The sequence below is a fragment of the Papio anubis genome, chromosome 7 (genome assembly GCF_008728515.1).
Source record: "Papio anubis isolate 15944 chromosome 7, Panubis1.0, whole genome shotgun sequence".
NCBI classification, from domain to species: Eukaryota; Metazoa; Chordata; class Mammalia; order Primates; family Cercopithecidae; genus Papio; species Papio anubis.
Window position 1 is genome coordinate 106,142,060 of NC_044982.1, and position 26,294 is coordinate 106,168,353.

The following is a 26,294-nucleotide window of genomic DNA, read 5'->3' on the forward strand; positions in this document are numbered from 1 at the left end:
GAGAATTGCTTGAACCTGAGAGGCAGAGATTGCAGTGAGCCAAGATCACATCACTGCCCTCCCTCCAACCTGGGCAACAGAGTGAGACTCTGGGGGAAAAAAAAAAAAAAAAAAGAAAAACAAAAACAAAAACAAAAAACCCCTCCTTCCAAAGAGGATTCAACCTGTGATGCTCTGTTTAAAGTAGATATTTTTTAAAATATTTGCATTCCTGGGAAAAACTCTCCTTTAGTCATCCACATGACTGGATTCATTTGGGAATGTGTTAAACTTTATTTATTTGCTTCTGCATTTATTGTTAATGAGTCTTTTGTATAACCTACATGTGCCCAGCTGCCTGGTGAGATGTCAGGTGCCATCCACAGTTGTATAATTTTTCCTCCTAAAGGAGATGTACACCAGTGTCCTCTAATAGCATTCAAAGGTGCTTTTATTCTTTAGCTTAGTTTTAGTTTAGAAGCATCTCTAATCTTTCCAGGCAGTTTGAGTTTGCTCTAAGAAGCAGTTGTCCAGTGCACCTTGTGTTTAAGAAATTTTCTATGCTTGGGGCTCGGCCATTGATGGCTTTGCCAGTGCCCTTCATTTGGGAATCACCATCTAGGTCAAACCCATTCCCATCTGTGGCCAAGAGAGTTCCTTAGAGACTAAAGAGGAGTGTGACACACAACAAAACACTTTAGAGAAGGGACTCACATCAGGTGCATCTCTGATGAGCTTAAGGAATAAGATAAACAACACATAATACACAACAGAAAATTACAGGATAAGTAATGTTCTTACTATGTATTAACGTGAAAAAACAAAAACAAAAACAAAAACAAAACATGCAGCAACGATATTTACTGGTCATTTTCCCCAGATGAACTTTTCTTTCTTACCAGAAGGTGGCAAAAAAGGTGCGCTTTAAATTATCAAATGGACAGAAAAAAACTTTTTTTTAAAGAGTAAGGCAAATAACTCTCTCAAGTTAGAAGTTTTAACCTTTAGAAATAGGCAAATATGCGGACTTTTAGGTTCTGTTTTTTAACATAGTTATTAGAAATATCTCTAAGAGTGACTAGAGATAATCCCTATTGACATCTATACCACATGGGTTGACGAAACATGTTTGGCTATAAAAAAGATAAGATGAACTTCTCTAGAAGCTATCAATATGTGTTATGGGGTCTATAAAAATAAGTTCATTATAATTAGTGGGAAATATTCTAAAGCAACTTAAAAAAATTATATATGCCACTGATTTACAGAAATCCCAATTTCCAGTATAAAAATGTAATTTGTAAGTAAGAGTTCAGTTTTGTAAATTATATTTTAATGTACTCATCTATAAGATGAAAAATGGAATTGGATGATAACCACAGTCCCTTCTTCTATTAATATAATATACTCCCTGCTTTAGAGATGAGGGAAGAAAGATCTATGACTCACCTATGGTTATATACTAGCTAGTGACAAGACTGTCTGTAAAACTCGAGTTTTCTGACCCTTCATCAACTTCACCATCTGTCTTAAAAAAGATGAATTTCCCTAGAAAACTCCATTAGGTATGGCTTCTGCCCATAAGAAAACACTGTAAGTTCACTACAGGTTTGTTTAAAATGGCAAATAACTCAACATGATTGTGGTGCATTTGGAGGCAGGTTTATTTTTAAAAGGAAAGAACTCATCAGGAGTTCTGGGGTCTGAGTCCATGGGGGAAGACTGCCAGGTAAAGAAAGGCCAAATGGGACAATTCCTAGTAAGAGCTGAAAGGTGAGGGAAGGAGGAGGGAGATGAGTACTCCCAGTGCCGAGTTCCATCTAGGCAGCAGTGCTGTCGACCCAGGAGGACAGTGGGGCTAGGGAGGGTCAGAGACAGCCCATGTCTGACTGGGCCTGGATGAGAATAAAACGAGATGAGTTTAATGGTCTTTGCTGGAGCCTTTACTTGCAGTTTCCACCTAATCCAGCCTCTGACTTCCGATAGCAAATAATGCACTCCAATCCTTTTAATGGCTCATCTCCCTGAAAGCCTGATTTTCAAGTATTGTGGAAGTGAAAAATTTAGAAGTCATGTTGAAAGTTGAGGTTTCTCTTAATAGAAGTCAGATCTATTTTTCAGAATCCTCTGCAGGTGTAGGGCTGTAGAAACTTTAGACATCTGTGGCTTGGCATCTGCAGCGTTCCGTTCTGCTTTTCTCCTTGCTATGGCCAGAGAATGCCGGCACTTTCTGTAATGGTGGGTGTATTTTGCCAGAAAACTCACATATTTGTGGGTGGAGTCAGTTGGGAGACTGGAGCAATTTTTCAAAAGTCTGCATAAGCCAAACACTGCAGGGATTTCCAAGGGGTGAAAAATAATATCTTGGGGGTTAGCAAATTTCCACTGTTTGTAGAGCCAAAGGTGTAGCTTTGGAAACATGGCAAGTAACTGATCATGACAGTGGAGGGAGAGCCTGAAAGCTGGATGAGTGTGTCCTCGAATCCCTCATTACATGCGCCCTCACTGCATTTCTAAGAGCAGTAGCAGCTCCTCTGTCACCCTAGGCAATCAGGGTCACAGCCTAGGCAAGACTCATCTTAAGTGGCTGCAACTACAGGTATCTACTTAGAACTTGGAAGCTAGGGAAATACAGTTGTCCAGAGAGTTAAGTCAATGCAGATTTACTCTGCATTGAAAGGCATACACAAAGTCATCTAAAAGAGTATATCTCAATTTGGAGGAGTTCATAAGTTTCTCTAAGGAAGCAATAAAAACCTATTCATACAACCCCCTCATTCCCAGCTCTCCTGGTCCCTGTAAAATGTACATATATGCAGCATATAATATTTATCTGCAGTTCAGAGATGCATGGGCCCAGATTAAGACTTAAGAATCCATGGCTTAAGGAGACAGGATGGCCCTAGGTTAAAGCAAGGTCAGACTGAAAGTGTTAATTCTATTAAAGAAAGAGTGTAAACATTAGAAAGGAGGTTTGTCTGCAGTTGTAAACATAGGAGAAAGAGCCACTGAGGCACAGGCTGCTGACGCTTACCCAGGGACAACCCAGAAGATAGCCTAGGTCGGGGATATGGACATTCTAGCTTCCTGATCTGGCTTTGCCAAGTGTAGCTTTTGTCTATTTGGAGGACATGTCTTACAATTTCCAACAAATCCCATCCTCTGACTATGTTATTCACCAAGTAACCCTCTGACTAAAAGTTGGCCTTTTTTGTAGCTCTGCCCACAGGGACAGAGTGTTCTGGTCTTGCCAATATGAACAGTCCAGTGTGCATGGCAGTCACAGTCCACACTGGAAACAAGTAACTTGGCATTCTGTTTTATACATCGGTCTCATGAGCCAGTATGAGTTCACTCTTGAGAGTCAGATCCACTGTCAGTGTGCTGGGAAATCTGTTTTTTAAGCCTATCAGGCTGAGGTCTCAAATACCAAAATGCCAGCTGGTGTCTCCTGGCCACATTGGGATGGCCACACACCCTCCCACTGAAATGACCACACTTACCTTTTACAGGACATCGGATTGTCACGTTTGCTCCAAGGGCTGCCTCCACAATGCCTCCAACCATGACAGACAGATGGTTGTGCTCTGGTTTGGTGATATTTCTTTCAATAGACAAGATGACAGGTGCCTCTTAATTCAAAGGGAGCAGGAAACTATGTTAGGTTCAGGCTTTTGCTCTTTGGTAAAACATGTTGCATTTGGTAAGCTTTGTTGAGCCCTTTGAGGGCAGGAGTGGAGTCCTGGTTCTCTCTGTATCCCTCAAGGTGCACCATGGGGATGTGCACATACATACCTGGAGGTGCTCAGTGGACATATGGACAGATGGATGAATGGATAGAGGGTTGGATGAATTCAAAGGTACGTTGCAAAAACAATATGTAGACTATGAGGATATTTTGGTTTTATAACTAAAATTGAGGATAAATTCCTCTTTGATAATTTGAAAAAGAAGGAATTCAGAAGATCAGAAGAAGCAAAGAAGACAGACAGAGCAGGAATGATGTCTCTGCAGTGCAGCCATGAATGAGTTAATGCAGGGACAAAACACACTGGGGCTTGGGACCACCTGACTTTTTTTCTGGAAGGAGGGATGTGAGATACTGGGGGAGGGGATTGATGAAGACAGGACAGAAGGTCCTGATCCATTCTGTTGTCCTTCACTGGGGCCAGCGTAATAAGAGGTTTTTTCCAATGTAAACATTTACCAAGTGTCCACTCTGTGGTCTGCACCTGGGTACAAGATGAGAAATGCCTGGGTACAAGATGAGAAGCATCTCCTCCTTCGATAAGCACAAAGTGTAATGGTGCAGAAGGAGACGTACACAGGCATTTGCAGAATAAATGTGGTACCTAATCCTTATAAAGTTTTTCTGAATATGGTGCCACAGCCAGGCTGACATGTGGATGCCAGGATGTAACCAGGCTTCAGAGCTCATTCAAAGCTATACTAGAGAAAGATGAGACAGGTAGGAGGCCACAATTCTTGTTGAGCCTCTTCTAATAAGCTGCATACGTGCTTGGACAAAATCTTCCCTCTCTAGGCTTCAGTTTGAATCCCATTAAAAAAATGATTGAGCCAGAAGATCTCTTCCAAGTGCAGTTCTCTCACCCAACGTGTAGTTCAGACCCTACTTAAATAAACTCATTTCAATCTAAAATAGAAAAGCCATTACTATTTAAAGACTATCAATTGCAAGGAGACCTATTTAAAACATTATTTACATCTCTACACTGCAGAAAGTCTCAAGAGAGAAATGTCTGACTTCCCACTTTATGAGACCATATGAGGTTATTACAAGTGGATCAGAACTGTCCACAAGAAAAATTCAAAGTTAACATTTAATTAATATGAAGCAAGTACAGGCATAAAATTTGCATGCAAAAATAATACAAACAAGGTCATAAAGAATCAAACGTCCATTTTAAAATGTTTATTTTCTTTTGGATTTCAGTATTTAGTTACCAGATTAATTTATTCACTCACTCAGGAAGCACACTTTGTGCCTGAGCTGGACAATGGCAGTACTAAGTTGGAAAACACACTCTCTTGTCCTCAAGGAGCTCACAGACCTGTGGGAGACACCATTACTATGCAGGGATGTGGGTATTGAGATAAGGGACTAGTTACCCAGTGGTCTCTCAGTAGCATGTGAGGGTCAGGGAAGCAACATCCCAGAGAGGACGTTTGACAGAGCATTATCTTACCTTAGCACTGTCGCAATGGTTGGTTTCCCTACTACACCATCAGTACTATGAGAGCTCCTGAAGGGAGAGTCCATGATCCCTGAACTTGTTTTATCACCTATGCATAGTTAGTGCATGAATTGGTATTGGTAACCACGTATTCTGGGGGAAGATAATCTAGGAAGGATCATGTTTGAGGGTTCAAATGTTTCCTTCTCTCCTGGAGTACCTGGGGCAGTGGAAAGCTATCCAGAGAAATGAAAAGATAGGAACGCTTTGGCTGGGAGAGGACTTTGGTTTTCACAGCACATCCTTTGACTCCTGAAGACTTCACAGCAGCTCTACCAGGAATATGAGCTGTTCTGGGATGGGCTTAGGAGACTTGACAGTTGCAAGGGGGGCTCCCATTCCCCCACAGGAGTTCCAGAACCTTGGAACTAATACTTTCTGGAAAGGAGCTGATATTCACAGGACAGAACAAGCCCGGAGGATCAAGGCACAGAAAACCAAGGCCTGAACGCCCTGCCTTGGGAAGGCAGCCAGGGAAGGGACTCAGAAGAATTTTCAAGACATACAGATTCAGGGACAATTTAAAATCAACTAGTCCGGGCTGGGCGTGGTGGCTCACACCTGTAATCCCAGCCCTTTGGGAGGCGGAGGTAGGCAAATCATTTGAGGTTAGGAGTTCAAGAGCAGCCTGGCCAACATGGTGAAACCCTGTCTCTACTAAAAAAAATACAAAAAAATTAGCTGGGTGATTACACCTGTAATCCCAGCTACTCAGGAAGCTAAGGTAGGAGAATCGCTTGAGGCCAGGAGGTGGAGGTTGCAGTAAGCTGAGATTGCACCACTGCACTCTAGCCTAGGTGACAGAGAGAGACTCTGTTTCAAAAAAGAAAAAAAAACCAAGTCAACTAGTCCGGCTCATGCTGGTAATCCCAGCATTTTGGGAGGCCGACGGGGTGGATCACCTGAGGTCAGGAGTTCGAGACCAGCCTGACCAACAAGGCGAAACCCTGTCTCTACTAAAAATACAAAAATTAGCAGGTCATGGTTGCGCTTGCCTGTAGTCCTCCCAGCTACTTGGGAGGCTAAGGCAGGAGAACCACTTGAACCCGGAAGGCGGAGGTTGCAGTGAGCTGAGGTCATGCCACTGCACTCCAGCCTGGAGGACAGAGTGAGATTCTGTCTCAAAAAAAAAAAAAAAAAAAAAAAAAATCAACTAGTCCAACCTCCTCAGTTTGTAGATGTGAAGTACCTGCCACAAAGCTCAACACTGACTAAATGCTGGGTTCTAATTCCTGAATTCCTGATACTGTCTCTCTCTACTCAGTTTAGTCCATTTGAGCCACAGATAACAGAAACCACAGAGTAGGGAGGTGGCAGATGGCTCTCTTGTCTTATTATTTATTTTTAATTTTAATTTTTTTTTAGACACAGGGTCTCACTCTGTTGCCTAGGCTTTAGTGCAGTGGCATGATCACAGCTCACTGTAGCCTTGAGCTCCTGGACTCAAGAGACCTTCCTGCCTCAGCCTCCTGAGTTAGCTGGGACTACAGGCATGCACTACTCCTGGGTAATTTAAAAAAATGTTTTTTTTGTAGATACATGATCTTTCTTTCCTGTCCAGGCAGGTCTTGAACTCCTGGCCTCAAGTGATCCTCCTGCCTCAGCCTGCCAAAGTGCTGGGATTACAGGCAAGAACCACCCACTTTGGCCTCTTATTTTTATCCCAGAACATGAACTTGCCAAATACAGCTTTGCCTGCAACTTTAGCACCTAAAAATGTTTCTTTATAATAAAAGTATATTTTAATATCCAAATGACATTGTCCACCTCCCAGGAAGACACACACTACTTTACAGTTACAACTTCCTGAAGGTGTTTCTCAGGATTGGCAGGTATGCCACTGGGAGGTATATGCAATCTATAAAAGATAATTATTCTTTTCTGTTGGCTGGTGGAACTTTAAAAAATGCAAAGTTCATTAATATCAACACTGCCAATTAAACCCCATGTCATTATTTCCTGATTCTTAGAAAGTGAGCTCCTGAGCAGCCGTTTTCAGTGTGGTCCTCAGGCCGGCAGCATTGGCATAACCTGGGCACATGTTGAAAATGCCGATTCTCAGACTCCATCCCAAACCTACTGAACCAGAACCTCCAGGGTTGGAGTCCAGCAATCTGTGTTTTAACAAGATTCCAGATGATTCTGACGGCTGCTAATGAGAACTACTGCTCTAGAATTTAAAGTTAAAAACAAATAAACAAAGAACCAGGCATTCTAGGTTTCAACAGTGGGCATTACCTGCATAGAGCACAGAAGAACTTTCCACATCTGAACCAAGATGATTAGCTACAGAACATTCATATATGCCTTGTTCTTTCCTTGTAGGATTCTGTATCTGTATCTTCCCAGTTCCATCCAAAATTATTCTGTAGAACAGTTAGAAAGAGGACACATTCATATAACAATTTAACTGACCTAGGGCTACAGTGAGTTGCAGAGAAAGAAGACTGCACCATTATAGGCTTTGGGCTGGCAAAGATCACAAAGGATAATTTTGTCAAGCATCCTGCCTATAAGCAGAGAACTATATAGACCAGGAGGGTGGAGTGTTTCCTCTTGCCATAGGTTAACAGCAATGTTAGAGCTGAACAGTGCTTAGAAATCCAGTCTTCCCATCCCACTTTACATGACAAAAGACTTTTCTGGTGAACTCAATGCTTAATCTGCCACATTTTTTAAAAAGACAACCCAGCAAACCTATTCATTTGCTGGATGTTAAACATTCATTTTCTGCCCAAATCCTTCCTAAGAAACTGCAGGTGTGGATTTTCAGTTTGGATTTTCATGCTGGAAGTGATTGGGTTTTGGCTAAGGCTGTTTTGCATTGGATTATGGTCTTATTATTCCCGTATGAAGAAGTCGATTGAGGTAATCATGCTAAGTCTGTGGCATACACTGGATTTGGACCACGCTGTTAAGAATTAGGGCTAACCTGCATGACGAGTTCATTATGGTTTCCCAATTACTGATATTCCTAAAATCCGGTGTGTAAATACCACTTTGAGAATCAGAGTTGGTCAGGTGTAGCCTAACCAATTAGATAATTATTCAGAGATTCAGAAAATATATCTAACGGTAAGAAGAACCTTTGTTATGAAGGGAAGAGTGCTTGTTCTGCTTTTATTTTATTTTATTCTTAATAATTTGAATCTGCTTCTAAATCACCCAGATCAGTGGTTATATACTATTTTTCCCCTGCCCCATCTCACTTTATAGATCTTAGCAATATAGACTATTCTGCCCTGTAAATACTGTATGTTTCATCATGAGATGAGCTGTGCCACTTCTTTATTTCCTGTCACTTCATGTCGTTCGCTCTATGCTTCAATCATAATGAACCTTAACTGTTTCCAGAACCTTCCATGATTTTTCATTACCGTGAGCTTTTGCATATGTTATTCACTTCATTTGAAATGCCCTTCCCCCTTTCTGGCAAACTCAGACCCACCCACTGAGTCCTGGATCAAATGTAATTTCCCCTGTAAAGTTTTCACCAATACTCCTAGAGTTATCTTCTGTATCCTCTGGGCTCTTTCTTCTCTGGTGCCTATATTTATTTGATGAAATATCGATTTCTTCCCACTAGACTGTGATCTTTTCAAGGGCAGGGAACCAAATCTTATTCACAGCTGTGGATTCTCACTGCTTAGACTTTTATATAGCAAGTTCTCAAAAATCTTTGATGACTAAATGTATGAATGATTAGAATAGTACGAAATAATGGCACAGAGCAACAGTACCAAGAGCATACAAGCCCTGCTGCAACACACATAAGAAATATACAAAAGCGGGCAGAAGTCAAAACAGCAAAAGTGTCTCAGAGCAACAAGAGTATGGCAGACCTCACTGTTGGTAAGGCAAGATTTTCACTGTCAAATCCTGAGGGAGGAGAAATAGTTGGTTAAAAGCAAAAGTCTAACCAGTGACTACACATGAAAAATAAACACACTAAATCATTTTCTTAAATTATTTCATATATATGTTTGTCTGATTTAGCAATTCTCAAATAATGCCTTTGTTTTGTAGGTTTCAGTGTAACAGTCCAGTGAGAAATCATTGAGATCAGAAATAGCTGAGCATGCATGAACCTTACATGACAGGTGGGGCCACTGGGTACCTAGCCTGGATCTGTCCCTGGGCTGGAGAACCACCAGGTTGAATTCTGTAATAGATCTGACCTTGGCCTCTGCTGCATAATCTTACTTTTAAGTTGAAGTAATAACAAAGTTGATCTTTCTACAGGCACCATCTCTAACTGATCCACCCACAACCTTCTCTTCATAGTTGAGATTTCTTACTCAATTGACATCCAAACAGTAGTCCATGCCTACACAGTTTCTCTCACTGGATAGAGGCTTTCAGGAACATAATTCCATTTCTAAATTACTTCAATTGAAAAGATTTTTAAGATTCAGAAAGTATATTTAAGGATGAGAACCTTTGTTATGTAAAGGGAATTAAACATAAACTGAACAAATTAATTGGGTAAGTTTTGGAGGAAAAATAGAAATGAAAATGGATCTTATTATCTTAAAAATTAAAAACAAAACATTTTACTGGACATACAAAATTGCTTCTGTTTTGAATGGTTGATCCTTAAAGGATGCAGAAACACATCTGAGGAGGATGTACCATGTCAAAACTTCTTTATACAAGCTCCAGGAGTCTCAGCCTGATAAAGTTATGTTAATTCCATTCCATCAAGTCAATCTATTTAAAATGAACTCAATTCAACAAATATTTATTTAAACTGATCAGGCTCCTCTATATCACTATAGTACTTATATGGCCATAGGTCAACAGATCACTTCAACCTCTCAGCCTCTATTTCCTTACAATTTATAAAATGGATTACTGAAACAAGTTAGCAGTTTTCAAAGTGTGGGCCATGAATCCCTAGAAGTCCATGAGGTCAAAGCTAGTTTTGTAATAATACGAAGCCATTAATTTGCCTTTTTAAAAACGGTACTGACCTTTCACTGAGAGTGCAAAGACAGTGTTGGTAAGACTGCTGGCACCTTAGCATGAACCAAGACAGTGGTATGGAAGTGTGCCAGTAATCACTGTATTCTTGACTACTATGTTTCACTTGCTGAAAAAAAAAAATGCCAGTTTCCCTTAAGCATGGGAATTCCCGTCCCTTAATGGCCGGGCACGGCAACTCATGTCTGTAATCCCAGCACTTTGGGAGGCCGAGGTGGATGGATCACTTGAGATCAGGAGTTCAAGACCAACCTGGCCAACATGGTAAAACCCTATCTCTACTAAAAATACAAAACATTAGCTGGGGGGTGGTGGTGTGCACCTGTAATCCCAGTTACTTGGGAGACTGAAGCAGGAGAATCACTTGAAACCAGGAGGCAGAGGTTGCAGTAAGCTGAGATCGCACCACTGCACTCCAGCCTGAGTGACAAAGCAAGACTCTGTGTCAATAAAGAAAAGAAAAAAAAGAATGTCCTTAATGAAGTAGTAAAAGGTATTAATCTTACTAAATCTCGACCCTTGAGTCCATATGTTTTTCATATCCCATATGACACAATGGGAAGTACACACAAAGCACTTCCACTGCATGCTGAAGAACTAATAGCTTCTTTCATGGAATATGATTTTTACTTGAAAGAATGACCAACAAACTATGACAAAAAAAGTCCACACTATGATTTAAAGTTGGGTATTTGGTAGATATATATATATTTTAAATGAGCTGGCCAATTCAATGACACAACTGACAGTATTTGTTGCCAATGATGAAAAAGTTTTGATGTGAAAATTAGAATTTTGGAAAACTGATATCCACCACTGTAAGCCTGACAGCTTCCCAAAACTTAAAGACTTTTTTTTGATGAGATACATGGTGATTTTTTTAATGTGTATTTTTTTACATTGCATAATGAAATGTACCAACATTTGGAAGGTCTGTATCACTCAGTGAGCCAATATTTTCCAAATGACCAATTTATGTTGTTACAAAATCTTGTATGGGTAAAAAATCTATTCAAAATGCAAGAAAAAAACAGCAGATTTCATTAAACAGAGTACCAACATTTCATTAATATAGTTTCAGATTGCACATTTCAACTAACCTTTGAGAAATTACCCTTTGTCTAGTTTTAGTGTAGAATTAAAGAATATCCACAATTATCTCAAAAGAAATTAAAATATTCTTTCTCTTCCAGCTAACACATTTGTATAACACACATTTCTTTTCTCCATATACTTTAACTAAAACAACATTTCACAACAGATGCGAAAATAAGAATCCAGCTGTCTTCTTTTATTATGCCAGACATTAAAGAGATCTGCAAAGATGGAAAGCAATTCCACTGTTACCAGTAATTTTGGTGGCGGGGGGATGGTTTTCAAAAAATATGTTCTTTGTGTGAACATATTATGGGCCCATTATTTTTTCTAAATAGATTAATGGAGATATTTTCAGTGTTTCTTGGTTTTAATTTCTAGGGAAGTAAATAGCAATAGATACAACTCACATTTATAAAAGCTCTTTAGGCTCCTCAATCATTTAAAAATTTTAAAGAGTCTAAAACCAAAAGCTCTAAGAACTGCTATGTTTTAAGGTTTATTCTACTTCTAAAATTTCATTGTACTCTTGTGTTCAGAGTTCTAGCATTAAAAATTCAAAAATTGTATTTTTTCTACCTTTTTAAGATATAGCCTAATAATTTATTTAAAAAACTGAATTTAACCTAAGTTTTTTCTGATGTTTCACATACGAGGCTCAATGCACAAAAGACATGATAAAAGTAAAACTTGCATTTTGAAAGCACCTTATGATATGCAAAACGGTTTCACATCTGCTGTGTTATCTGTGTCTCTTAACGATCTCTAAAGGCAGATAAGATACAGCTGGAGCTCGTAAATGTGAGTGAATCAAAAGGCGGCACAATGACTATAGTCCTTTCTATACAAACAGCAAGATTTGAAGACAATAAAGAATGCAAAAGTAAATTAGTATCTGTTATGTAAAATAAAGGAAATGTGACATTTTTGCACTGGCATAGATAGAGATCAGAATAATATATGACTTAATATTGTGTTTTGAACATCTCAAAACACTTTCTTATTTTTGGATTGTATGACATTTAAAAATTACATGATAATAGAAAACTACTTCAGATACCCAAGCTTTCGACTAAGGCTACTTATTTGTGTGATACTCAAATACCACTGGCAGTATTCAAGAGATATGGCCCTTGGTTCTGACTGGCCATGAAGTAGTCATGGGATTCTGCTTCTCAATGACCTCATCAGAAAGGTTAACCCCTGCCCCTGCCAACCTCATGGGGCTGATGTGAGCTCAAATGAGATACCATGTCTTGTAGACATGGAAGAGCTCTGTAAATTCTGATTTGCAGCTCCAACATAATGCAGGATTACTGCTAGTAAGCTTACTTTTAAAATGCTCTTATATTGATTTTATTTTTAAATGCTAAGTGTTGAGTAAAGGGGGAGTGTACACATGCTTAAACTTATTCTTGCTGGATCCAGTCTTATATCACACCTCTATGATAGTGATTGGGATGATATGGCGGTTGAATTTAAAAATTCCAATGCATATGTCAAAAACACATCCTAACATTTTTAAGTTTCTTTCCTACAGAATCCTGTTGGAAACACATGCCTAGGAGAGGAATTTGAAAATATTTTCAAGAAAACTGGAATAGCCATTAAGAAGGTAGTGCAAAAATGAATACTGCATTCTTATTTTACTTACTTTACTGAGGGCTGTAACAAGGTTCCATCCTTGGTCCATGTATATGTGGCCTCACCAGGGGTAATAAGGTCACACAGTATATTGATGACCTCTGTCCTTTTTGTAATGTATACTGTATTTCCAATCCTGGAATTTATCGTTTTATTAAATGAAATTGAGGGAGGTTGGCTTTGCCTCATGAGAACAGGTCCTTTCGGCTTGAATGTCAGCTTGCCTGAGTTTTTTGCATTTGAGCTTTGGGACACACTTCCTGTTTCCCCCCTAAGCTGAGCAGCAGGAGGCATCTCTTCCTGGATGCCCCACCACTGCATGTGTGTTGGCTGTGCCTTGGCTAATTCGGCCACCAGCTGATATATTAGCTGGGACGCAAGATCATCGCTGACCTCTCCGGTTTCCATGAGCTGACTCATGTTTCTTATCAGCTCATCAAACTGGGCTGTATCCATGCTGTATGCTCCTTGTTTAACTGCTGCTTCAAACTGCTTATTCTTCAACTCCCAGGAGTTGGTGTTTCCTGCAGAACTGCTGCAGTGGCCTAACAGAGCTCTCAAGAAAGGCTGGTTACTAATGTAGTCATCATCCAGATAAAGGTCATTTTTGTTATTCCACATTTGCCTCATTTTATGCCATGTGACTCCCAAACTATTGGCTTCATTGTGGTCCATCCCAGGATATTCCCTTATAGGCTCCCTGAGGGCTGGGCGTGCAATGAGACGGTTGTCAGTACCAATGAGCTTGAGCACAACGGTTTCCCGTGCAGAGCCTGCAATGCACCGGTACACGCCAATGTCAGGGGTGGCAAGACTGTGGATTTTTAGTGAGCCTGACTTGGTGATGCCAAGCCGTTTGGAGTTCTGCAGGCAACGGCCATCCTTCTCCCACTGGATCAGAGATTTCTGGAATCGTCGCACTGGGCACTTAATAATCACGGATGTGTTGGGCAGCAAATAGGCTCTGCTACCAATGGTCAGGTTAATACGCTTCTCTTCCCTTGTCTGAATGTAGACTCTCTGGACACTGAGGATCTGAGGACCCTGCTCACCAAGTTTTGTCTTCATCTCTGATTTGATTTCTCCAAGAAAGAAAAGAAAATACAAACAAACATCTAAAAAATACAGACTTTTTGACAGTAATCTTTCAAGGCTGCTATAGGCTAACAAATGTTATCTTTTTTTACCATTTTAAAACATTCAAGAATCAAACCATGAATAATATTATACATCCACAGTTTGGGGTAAATTTCATAACTATCTAGTACTTTAGTGGCAAAGAATACAAGTGTGGGTGAGTTGCATGAAAATGTGTAAGTTATTTGACAAAACCCTGGTTTTGGGAGGCATGAGGTTAAATGATTTGGTGAAATGTAGGGAATAGTTATTTCCAGATTTGAGGAATATTTGTTCTAGGCCATGCTTATATAATGGCTCCATAATTACCCAGCCTCTGGGTACATGTTTCCATCAATAAGGGTCTGATATGTCAGGTCTCTATCTGGCAGAGAGGCCCTCTGGCTTAGAGCCATGGGTACCCCAAATCTGAGGGAGGAAGTGAGAGTGGGAATGTGAGCGAAATATTTGAAGGGTCTGAAAGGAGGCTGAGGTTGGCCAGCTGCAGAATATAACCCAAATATGTCGATTAAGCTAGCATGGGGGTCTGAGGAAGCAATGGGGAGCCGTGATCAAAAAAGAACAGGTGGCATAGGCAGTTTGAAGCCAGATAAATCTGAGTTTGAATCTTAGCTCTGCCACTTGGACAAATTCTTTCATCTCTCGAAGCCTCAGTTTTCTCACCTGTGAAATGTGTATAATATTAGTGCTTCCATTGGGAGGGAAGTGAAAATTAAGTTGGATTGTTTATATCAAGTGCACAGCACAGTAGCGGGCACATAAAGAGCTCTCATACATAACTGCTGTGACCACTGACCTGGTGACAAGGGCAGGTGCAGCCAATGCACAGCAGGGCAGACTGAGAGGGAACAGAGATGGGGTTGGCTTTCACCTGTTCCTGGGCATCGACTCCTCTTAATGGGCTAGGCCCAAAGACAATACTTCCCAGATTCTGTCCCCAAGAGAAGTATTTCTCTCCCTTATTTCACCTGAGGGAAGACTCAATGTGTTCTGGTAGGCATGGGAGAAGGAGGACGGTGATATGGGTGGAAGTCTGGATCCTCTTTGATGATGTATTTAGGTTCCCGAGCAGATTGTAGAGTGTAGGATGGAGAGCTTGGAAGCACTAGCGAGTGGCAGAGAGATATTGGACTCACGTCAAGAATATTGCTGGATTTAGAAGGTCATGCAGTTGGGACCTCATTTACCTTGTGGGATCCCAGTTACAGGTCCTCCTTGTTGTAGCACAGGCTGGGAGAAGGAGCAGATTGAGACTCCTCTTTCATAGCCTTCTCAGGCCCTTGGCACTGGCTACAATGTGTTTACTGGTACCCTGATAACTGAGAATAACTGAAGTCCTCTTGGATGCTCATGAGCCCTTTGAAGTCTGGCTGCCTATTGGGGTTTCGTGGTGTCAACAGGTTCAGGGAAACAACAGAGGTGAACCCATAATCTCTGTGGTAGAGAATGTTCTTGGTGAAAGACATGCATAATTTGTTTGTATACAAATTCCATACAGATGCAATTGGTAGGTCAGGCCTATTGATCTCAGGATGGGTCCAGGGTTCTGCTTGAAAATACTGTTACATCATCTCTAAGTGGAGCTGGTGGCCTGCCACATACAAACTTTTACTTGTTGGGAGATAGAGTATCCACAAAGTATGTCAAATGGCATCAGCCAGTTAAGGCATGTAAATTTCCCCTTATTTGGCTAGAATACCATTTTGAACTTTCTACTGTTCAACAATCAAAAACTGAAAAAAATGTATGGAAGACTCCCTGTTAAATTTGTAGTCAATCCATTACTATAGATAATACAGATGGTGTTCAAAATACTACATCTTCACAGCAAGGGCTCAATCAACCAAATGTATCTGGCTGTAGCACTGGAACAGGGTCTTGGAGGCCTTCTATAGCATGAAGTGTTACCCCCATAGTTGTTCAATTATGGACAAGTCAGGCGGTTACTGGCAGAGTGGCCTGAGCAGGTGAGAAATGGTCATGGGGTTCAGGCAGAGGTTATTTACTAATTCCTTTTTTTCTGACCATATTTTAAGAACCAGTATGGACATACTGGTATGTGCAGGTTCAATATCAACTCTGACCATAGATGCTCTAAAAAAATGGCTCTCAAACTTTGCTATTTGCTAGAATCACCTGTTATTGTTAGTATTCATTAATCTCAGTATCCTGGGTCCCATCCCCAGAAATTCTGGCTTATGGGGAACAGCCAAGGAATCAGAATTTTTTAAAGTTCCCCAGTTGACTGAAATGTATAGCCAAGTTTGAGGACCATTGCCCCAGCATGTACCACTGAATTAAGCCAAAGCAGTAGAGAAAGGCACTCCTGACCCAGTTTCTTTCACTGAAAGACAATTTGATAGGAAGCTGCTGGTCAAGAGGGAAGGGAAAATAGGAAGCAGCATCTGGGTTGTCTGTGAGCACATTCCAGTCTTCACGATGTCCAGTGTATTCTGCAAGAGGATCATGGGAGGGTTTCTTTCTGGTTTTAGCATCAGGAATCATTATACTGTACTCTGAGTAATTAGCTCATTTCCTATCTAATGAATACTAAACTATGTAACTGGCAAGGCTGCCTTTTTCAAGATGGCTGTTATAGCAAGTCTGGAGCCAAATTAGTGCCTACATGTAAAAGGAATATAAAATTCAAGACACGATCACATATTAACATTGTTTGTTCTCCTTTTTTTATTACTCACCTGCTTCTATTTTTACTAATCAGATTGCATGTTATGAACACTTAGAAGCGGCCTACTGTTGTAACAAGGCAGAGTGTGCCTACCTATGTAACTATCATTATTATTTAAAAAGATCCAGGTGGCCACTGTCTGGCTATGGGCGTTTCAGTGGTGGACAACAGAAAAGATGGATGTTCACATGGATGGCTTTGTAACTCACTCTTCTCAAGCAGAGCATAAACTGTGTTCAGTCAAACTTTTGAATTAACACAACTGAGGAATGTGTGGAGATCGACTGTTTCAAGGTAGCAGTGGCTGCTACAGATGGGGTGGAAGCTTGAATGTCTTTGCTATCACTGGGATGGTGCGGAAGCCCATGGGGAAACATCTGGCTAAACAGCTCAAGCTGTGGATGACCTGAGACTAACATGAGGCCCACAAAGCATCCTGGTGCCCTGGGACCAGCAGAGAAGTGGGTTCCAATGATGCTTAGGTCCACTGGTACCCATGTCCCTCAGGGTTAAAGTTGATGAGATTCTGAGCTTGGGGCTTAAAGTTGATGAGATTCTGACTCCTTCTAAGGTAGGCCATGAAGCCTCAGGTGGTGGGCAGGGCGTAGCCTTGGTAAAGAACCTGCCCAAATGGTAGGGTAAGCACAGGAGAAGCCCAGCTTTTCCCTCTGGCTGCATGCCCATTTACTGGAAGGCAGGCCTTGTGGTCCCAGCTGGTCCCTTTCCCAACTCTGCTTCGGCCATTGCTCACACGGGGGTACGGGACATTTTGACTGGCAGGTGTGCCTGGGGAGTAAACTGGGATTCCAGCCAGAGATTGAAACTCATGGGCTCTGCCAGGCTGCCAGGTTCCACAGTTTGAGTCAGTTCCTCTCTTGGGGCTCCTGTGAGTTCCTTGAGAGCAGTGCCTGGAGCATGGCATCATCGAACATAGTTCTTGGGCAAGAAACTGGTCTGGTTTGGGTTGACCCTCCTCTCTCATCTGGGGATGCCCCAAAACAGCAACACTGGCTAAGCCTGATTAGGCAGGGGCATCATGCACTCTGCAGACAGTGACCAGGTACCAACTACAGCACCCTCCTGAACGGGCTGCTGGGCTGTGCGAGAGTATCAACCCATCCCTCCACCTCTCCCACTGTGCTAGATGTGAGAAATGCCACATTCTAGAAAATGAAATGAGCTTTCTTCTGTAAGTCCTCTTTCTGGGTCTTTGTGTCAGCCTGCCACACCCAGTCAAGGCCAGTTCCGGGTGCCCAAGGCCATCTATGGCCGTGGCCTCAGCTCCTTGCTTGCTGAGTCCTGCCTTTACTCTAGTCATATCCCTGGCATGACTTCAAGTCCTGGTGCCATGCCAGGTTTCTATCCCAAGCCATCTGGCTGGATATTTCCGCGTGGTCTTGGCAGCATTTGCTCTGGCCATGACACAGCATCAAAACCTTCCTATTACCCTGCTGGAACCCCAGCCTCTCAGGAACCAGCCCGGAATATGACTGCTGGACTTGTGCTGGTTTCCACTCCTCCCACTAGGAGTAAAGATCTGACAAGCTCATTTGAAGCTGTGCCAAGAACCTGGGCAGATACTCTGGATTCTCTTCAGGCTTCTCTGAACTGAAGAGGAGGCTGCCAGGGATGCTGTGGGTGGATTCCGAAATGAGCAGTGGAGGCCCCAGAGGCCCATGGAGGCCCGGCTACAGTAAATTCAGGTTGTTTCTGTGGTACTCTTCCACCAATTTCAGTCTGGCTTCTGCTCCCAACACCACACTAAATGTTACTTGGAAAAGACAACCAAGGGCCCCCTAGTGACGAACTCAATGTCTTCTCTTCAATATTCTTACTTGACTGTCTTAGGGCGTACGGCACCTTTAATCACTCACTTCATGAAGAAGTCTCTCCTTCCTAAGTTTTTTTTTAACCTTTTTTTTTCTGGTCCTTTCTGACCACCATTGCCAGTACCCAGCTGGCTGTTTCTACCCCTCAGGTGCCAATGCAGGGCCACTTTCTCTCTTGCTCTATGCTTTTCCTTGGATGATTTTGTAGTTTTAACTAACAACTCTAGGTTAATGCCTTCAAGTTTATCTGTCTACCCTAGATCTCTTTCTGGAACTCCAGACCTAATTGTCCACTTCTTGCTGGAAATCTCTTCCAGGTCCCTCAAGTTTAAATGATCATAATCTAAACCAGCAGTCCCCAACCTTTCTGGCACCAGGTACTGGTTTCATGGAAAACAGTTTTTCCACAAACCAGTTGTGGGGGCGGGGGTTGGGGGCTAGATGGTTTTAGGATGAAACTGCTCTACCTCAGATCATCAGGCACTAGATTTTCACAAGGAGCTGCAACCTAGATCCCTCACATGCACAGTTTACAATAGGGTTTGTGTTCCCATTAGAAGCTAATGCCTCTGCTGATCTGACAGGAGGTGGAACTCAGGTAGTAACGCCTGCTTGCCCACTGCCCACCTCCTACTGTGCAGCTCAGTTCCCAACAGGCTACAGACCAGTATCCATTTGTGGCTTGGGGGTTGGGGACCCCTGAACTAAACACGTTATATGCCCCTTACCCTATCCCATCCCAATTATTCTCCTCTTCTTATATTCCCCAAGTTAATGGCATCAACTTCTGCTAATTTACTCAAGCCGGAAACCAGGGAATCATCTAGATCACGGGTCCCCAACCCCCTAAGCCCCTGTTAGGAATCTGGCCTCACAGAGGAGGTGAGTGAGGCCAGTGAGCTAAGCTTCATCTGTATTTACAGCTGCTCCACATCACTGCCATTACTGCCTGAGCTCCACCTCCTGTCAGATGAGTGGTGGCATTAGATTCTCATAGGAGTGTGAGCCCTATTGTGAACTGTGCATGTGAAGGATCTAGGTTGTGGGCTCCTTATGAGAATCTAATGCCTGATAATGTGTCACTGTCTCTCATCACCCCCAGATGGGACCATCTAGTTGCAGGAAAACAAGCTCAGGGCTCTCACTGACTCCACATCATGGTGAGTTATATAACTATTTCATTACACATTACAATGTAATAATAATATAAAGTACACAATACATGTAATGTGCTAGAATCATCCCAAAACCATCCCCCACGACCAGTCCATGGAAAAACTGTCTTCCATGAAACTGGTCCCTGGTGCCAAAATGGCTGTAGACCACCGATCTAGACTTCTTCCTGTCCAGTGGCATGCTGGCCCTGCCTCTCCCTGGATCACAAGTCAGTGAAACTGCTAGCAACTCTTCCCGACTCTGTATTCAATGACATCACACCGGTAGCTGGAAACCAGCTATGGTGGGAGTATTTACACTATGGAAATAGGCGACCACAACAAATGATAGCTACCTCTCCCCACTCACCACCCTACTGCCGAAGCTAGCTGTTCAACATTCACAAACGCACCACCGTCCCTGCCTATAGCTCCCAACTCTCATCAGGCATCAGGAATTTAGATGACACATCTGAAACATCGTTAGAATTCATCCCCTTTGCTTCTACTCTCATGCTGTCTCACCAAGATATTGCCATATCCCCTTCACTAGACTCCTGGCCTTACTGTTATATTTATTCAATATATCTACACAGCTCTTAGAGTAAATGAACTAAAATCAAACCTGACCAAGTCACTTCCTTCTTGGATACAATTTTAACTCCTTCACATGGAGTTCAAGAGTCTCTATAGTTAACTTTGCAAGCTCTCTCTTGAACCTATGTTCTAGTCCTATGGAATTTGTTGAAGTTCCCCCAAACTTACCACTTGATTTGACACCCCCTACTTTTATCCACACTGCTCTCTTTCCCCACATTCCTCTGTGTCCACCCACATGTGGGCCTGCTGAACAGACATGTCATTCAGAAGTCTGCTCAAGAATTCCTCCTTTGTGAAATTCTTCCTGACCTCTGCCCACCCATGTCACTGACCACTGCCTTCTGTTTGTTGAATGAATTAAGGCAATGAATGAGAAAAAGAAAAAGTAACACGTATGCCCTGGGACCCTGCAGAAAGTGCCACCAGCCCAAGAGGGTGCTGGTGAGGTGGGCCTGTGCCTGGTTGGGTTTCTACAACTGTAGCTATGACAAGCAGGGATGGGTGTTACTGGAAGCAGCCAGAACTAGCAAAGCTAGAGGAGGAGTTACAGCAGAGGAGACCATATTCTAATGGTAAAGTCCAAGAGGTGTGTAGGAGGCTGGTGAACTAAAGACGCAGGCTGTGTGCCGGTACAAGGAGGGAGACCACAGGCGGGAGAGATGAGAGTAGCTTTGAGATATCCCTGGGAAGGGGCTGTGGCATATTTTTCTTGACATTTCAATAAAATAAGGCATGCCTGGGTTCCTCTTCCCTAATCTATCCTGCTCTCAGTACTTTGGGGAAAAATAAAAATTCTTCTTTACCAAAGCTCAGGAACCGTAAAAGTCATAATTTTAAAAATCTAAAATCAAACACTACATATTTCTGTTATCCTTTTTTTCTTTAGATGCCTGACCGAAAACCAAGACAGGTAGATTTCTAACAGCACTTTGAGAATTAACCACAACTGACATATTTAAAAAGAATGTCCTTGAGTACAATTCATTCTGATAAACATGTTGGGGGATTATATAGAAAAAGACAAAACAGAACATTCAGAGGTGCTGTGTACCTACCCCATACAAGCTCATACCCTAATAGGCCAGAATATATAACACAACTTACTTATTACATTTTATCCTATGTTAAACCTATAATAGAAATGAGATAAAAAGACCTTAAAAATAATCAATATTTTTGAGGTTTTAGTGTGTGCCTGGCATTGATTCTGAGCACTTTATAGGTATTAATTCATGATTCTCAGAACGGTCCCATGAGGTACGTATAAAGACCATTCTCATTTTACAAATGAGAAAACTGAGACCCACATAGATTAAATAATTTCCTCAGTGTCACATGATGAGGTACTGGAAGAACTAGGATTTGAACTCAGGTGAGTTAGCTTAACCACAATGTCCTATTACCCTTCAGACATTAAGTGCAACTGAGAAAGCTTATTGGGGAAGGTAGGGTTTGTGTTGACCCTTCAGGAGCAAGAAGAACTTCAGTCACTAGATATGGGGATGGAAATAATTTGAACAAGGGGACTGTGCAGGGATTGTTTGGGGAGAAGCAAGCAGTGGGTGTCATTGGACTATAGGGTGTGCCGCTGGCCTCTAGGGGGAGCAGAAGACATATTTCCCACCTGACTTGGACCTGCTGCACACCAAAATGGTCACAGCCAAGAAAAATCACCCCTCCAAAGAGGATGGGTTTTACTTAAACCCAAGGCACCAATTAGGACACATTTTCTAGAATTGAAACCTTGGACGAAAATAAAGTTGACAGCACTACTGGGCCTGATTTTCTTGTCTATGGACCTCCTTCCATCATGGATGGGGTAGATCATACATTTCTAATCTGAGGAGGAGAGGGGGTAGATTTGAGGTGAAACAGAGAGGAAAATCAGAAGGACATTATGCCACTGTAGTCTTGATATTCCTGGTGGAATGAAAGACAAGTTCATTGACAGAGAAATGGGTCTGTGCAGTAGTTAGGAAATAGTTGCTATGGTGAATTTCTAGGGCATTCTTAGAAAATAGGGTACAAATCCATTAATGTCCAGCTAAAATAGCATGAATATGAAACATGTCAAATTAGCATGGTGATATTATTTTCTTTAGGAAATCCTAGTGGCTCAGGCTAGGGAACCAACCAAACAACCAACAAATCACTTGAAAAATAATACCAGTGTTGAAGCTGAGCAGGGGTCAGTGCCAGAGGTTAATGAAAGGTATAAAGATTTGGTGATAGAGTTGGTTAAGTGGAGACCTAAGGAATGCCAGCAAAGGTTTTTAGGGCAAGAGCAGAAACTGGGGATAATAAGGAGATACGGAAGAACCAGAGGTCATGGTGAGGCACTAAATAAGCAGGAGTGAGTTGAGGGTAAAGCAGAACAAGAAGCTAATTCTGAGTGCCAAGTAGTGAGGAAGTCTAAGGGGTTACCATGCCAAGGTGATGGGGTCAGTGGAATTGATGAGGTTGGGAAATTGGGATATCAGGTGTTAGAAAGGTCATCAACACAGATATTGGTTGTCTTGGATGTTAGGAAATGTCAGAGAGAAATCATGGTCCTGGCGGTGGTGTGTCCTGAAGAAAGGTGAAGAGTGTCTTGTAGGGTCTGCATATGGTGCCTTTGAAGGTATGAAATGGGGCAATCTACATGCTAAGTGTGTGATGACAGCAGGGAAATGGTGCAGAGACAGATGGGTAGAGAGGATAAGAGAAAGCCAACCTCATCTCTTGCTCTGTCATATGATGGTGAAAAGAAGAGGATGCTATGTGAAAGTGTAGAAGTAGAACATAAATTTCAGCAAGCAAGGGCTACTGATCAAAGATTATGGAGTGAGGCCAGGCTATAGCTGAAGTGGGAGCCCAGCTCAGGGTGCATTGGCTGTGCTGGGAGGATGCATTCCTGTCTCTTGTCTACCTTCATGACCTACATGTTTGGCAGGCAGGAGTGGGGTGGAGTAAAGAAGAAATATTACTATCTTTTTTTCTTGTGTTTTTTCTTTCTCCCTAAAACTTGTAGTTGTCTCTGCTCCTCAATGCATGCCATAATAATTTATAATTTCATCTTGTACCACATTGGATGCCCTAATAACCACGATGTATTCCCACATGTTATTCTGTTACTATTTCAGAGGAAGCTGCCAGTATCACTTTAATTTCACTCTCCTGTAAGGCAGTTTTTACAGTCTAGCCACACTGCTATGCAACCATCCGCAATTAATAAAAATCAGATAAGAGAGGCAGCTTGAACAAAGCATGATAGTGTGCCATATGCTACAGACACTCCTGAATTCCAGGAGACTTTACAACTTGGAATCTCAAGTTTTTGGACTCTTAAGATTTTGGAAATGTGTTCCTCAGGAAAAAAAAAAAATGTTAATGTTGTCCATGAATCAGCATAGAGAGGCAGCTAAAAACATGGGTAAAAGAATCAGACAGACTTGTGGTCAAGCAGTTCAGTTGGCAGCCAGGGAGCCTTAGGCAAGTCTCATGCCTTTTCTATGTCTTGGGTTTCTCATCTCCAGATGGAGATAGTATCTGCTTCACAATGTTGTTCAGGGGACTAAATGAGATAATGCATGCAAAGAACTCCACATAGCAATTGCTCAGTAAATGTCACTACATAAAAAAAAAAAAAAAAAAAAAAAACTTAATTATTTTTCTTATTTTGTTTTGTGAGTTTCTCCAGGAAAGCTGTTGGTAAATTGAAGTTTTTGAAGTTCAATTTGTTCAATAAATTGAACCTATATATATGTTTTCCTCTCCTAAGGAGCATTAAAATAAGAATAGTTCATTTTTAATTTTTTTTCCTTACCAAAAGTTCAGGAGGGTAACTGAGATAATGAATGTTATTTTACAGGTGAGTAATTAAAGATAGTGAAAAAGTGGTAAATGAACTCCAAAGCTGTTATTTCCACTATGCCTGTTCCCTACCTCCCTTACCAACTTCCTCACCACCACTCTGCTGCCTGCTTTTCAATTGTTGTCATGGCAGGCCTCCACTTACATGTTTTAACACATAACTCTTTTTTCTTTCTTTTTTCTTTTCTTTTCTTTTCTTTTTTTTTTTTTTTAGACAGAGTCTCAAACTCTGTTGCCTAAGCTGGAGTGCACTGGCGTGATCTCAGCTCACTGCAACCCCCACCTCCTGGGTTCAAGCAATTCTCCTGCCTCAGCCTCCCAAGTAGCTGATACTACAGGCGTGTGCCACAATGCCCAGCTAATTTTTTTGTATTTTTAGTAGAGACGGGGTTTCACCATGATCGATGGTCTTGATCTCCTGACCTCGTGATCCACCCACCTCGGCCTCTCAAAGTGCTGGGATTACAGGCATGAGCCACTGCATCCGGCTCACATAACTCTTATATGAAACATACATATTTATGTGTAAACACACATTCTATTATGTACACTGAAAATACAGATGAATGCTACATGCATATTAGCTTTGACTATAATGAAGCCACAATATGAACTCTTTATAGTAAGCTTATTATTCATAATTGATTGAGGTGTACAAACTGCCATTTTTAAATCAAAGTTATTTCATGTTTTATCCTTGCCAATTTTAGATTATACACAAGAAAAAAAAAGTTGAATGCTTAAAAAAAGAGCTACGGCTCTTCTACTTTTAATTAAGTCCAAATGCATTCCTAGCAAAGTGAACCAGGAGGTATTTCGGCTTAACTTCTGCAAGGAACACTCCTGAACTCTAAGCAGAAGGAATTATGGTAAAGTGGAGGACATAAATCCAAGTGAGGAAGCCTAAAAAATGCATTTGTTAAGTGGGGAGACATTTCTTAAAACAGACTTTTCTTAGAACTGTATCTTGGTCTTCCACGTTCTACTGATCACTGCCGAAAACACCACTGAGTTCAGCCTGAGTCTCCTTACCCACAGATTAGAAATCTGTTGACATATGGAAAATAAAGACATCGGGACAAAATGAACAGAATCAGCATATCTTGGTGAAGTGCGGACGCCGCATACTTACTACTGCACTCAGGCGTCTGGCAAGATCTTACAAGAGGGAGCCCTGGTAGATCCCTGCACATCATCTCACTGAGGGGGACGAGCCGGCCTTTGGCTGTCAGCCTTTGACACACCTGCTTTCTTCTCTGGATTCCAACACCACAACTGACAGAACACTGAAATGAGAGTTGTGCAACAGAGTCAAATGGAGCGTGAGCAGGCAGACCCAGCCAACAACAGCAAAGTCTCCAAGGGTGAAACAAGAGGAAATTTTCAGTATGGATGTGCCAAGAAGAAAGCCATTTCCTAGGCTTGAACATCTTTTATGTCATGGAGAGTTTCTTCCTCCTCTCTTCCCCTTCCCTACCCTCCCTTCTCGTCCTTTCTTTCTTTCTTTCTCTTTTTCCTTCAGTCATGTCCTCTCTACCGCCCTCCCCCTCCCTCCATCTCACTCTTTCTTTTGGAGGTAGTAAGTAATTTCCAGTAATTTATTATTGTGGGATTTTTTTTGGCATTGCAATTAATATCTAATTTATTTTTTAGCCATTCATTCATACATGATTTTTTATTTTTTATTTTCATTTTTAAAATTTGACCCTTTTAATAGTTTTATTGAGGTGTTATTGATATATAAAGAACATGTCTAATGTGTACTATGTGATGGGTTTGGGCTTAATGCAAACACCATGATACCATTACCACAATCGGAGTAACAGACATATCTAACACTTACCGAAGTTCCCTTTTGTTTTTTGTTGCCTGTTTTGTTTTATTTATGATTAGAACACTTCACATAAGATTTACCTTCTTAATGTATTTTGAATTTCACACTACCTATTGTTAACTATGTTTTACCGCAGATCTCTAGAACTTATTCAGCTATAATTGAAACTTTATAGCCATTTAACAACTCCCCATTTTCCCCATTCCCCCAGTCTGGGAAAACCACTATTGTATTCTCTGCTTC

At 41.6% G+C, this 26,294-nt stretch overlaps 1 protein-coding gene across 7 annotated transcripts in view; it reads right to left on the reverse strand.

Annotated features, from left to right (window-relative positions):
- The window catches only part of LOC116268620 (ADAMTS-like protein 3), a 128,850-nt gene that overhangs the window by 43,371 nt on the left and 59,185 nt on the right, over window positions 1-26,294 (reverse strand). For all 7 annotated transcript variants that reach the window (XM_031668420.1, XM_031668417.1, XM_031668418.1 and 4 more), the window contains 4 exons: window positions 25,350-25,503; window positions 12,967-14,038; window positions 7,473-7,600; window positions 3,483-3,611 (listed from right to left, as the gene is read on the reverse strand). In XM_031668420.1, coding sequence (XP_031524280.1) covers window positions 3,483-3,611; window positions 7,473-7,600; window positions 12,967-14,038; window positions 25,350-25,503 — 1,483 coding nt within the window. The remainder of the gene's footprint in view (window positions 1-3,482; window positions 3,612-7,472; window positions 7,601-12,966; window positions 14,039-25,349; window positions 25,504-26,294) is intronic.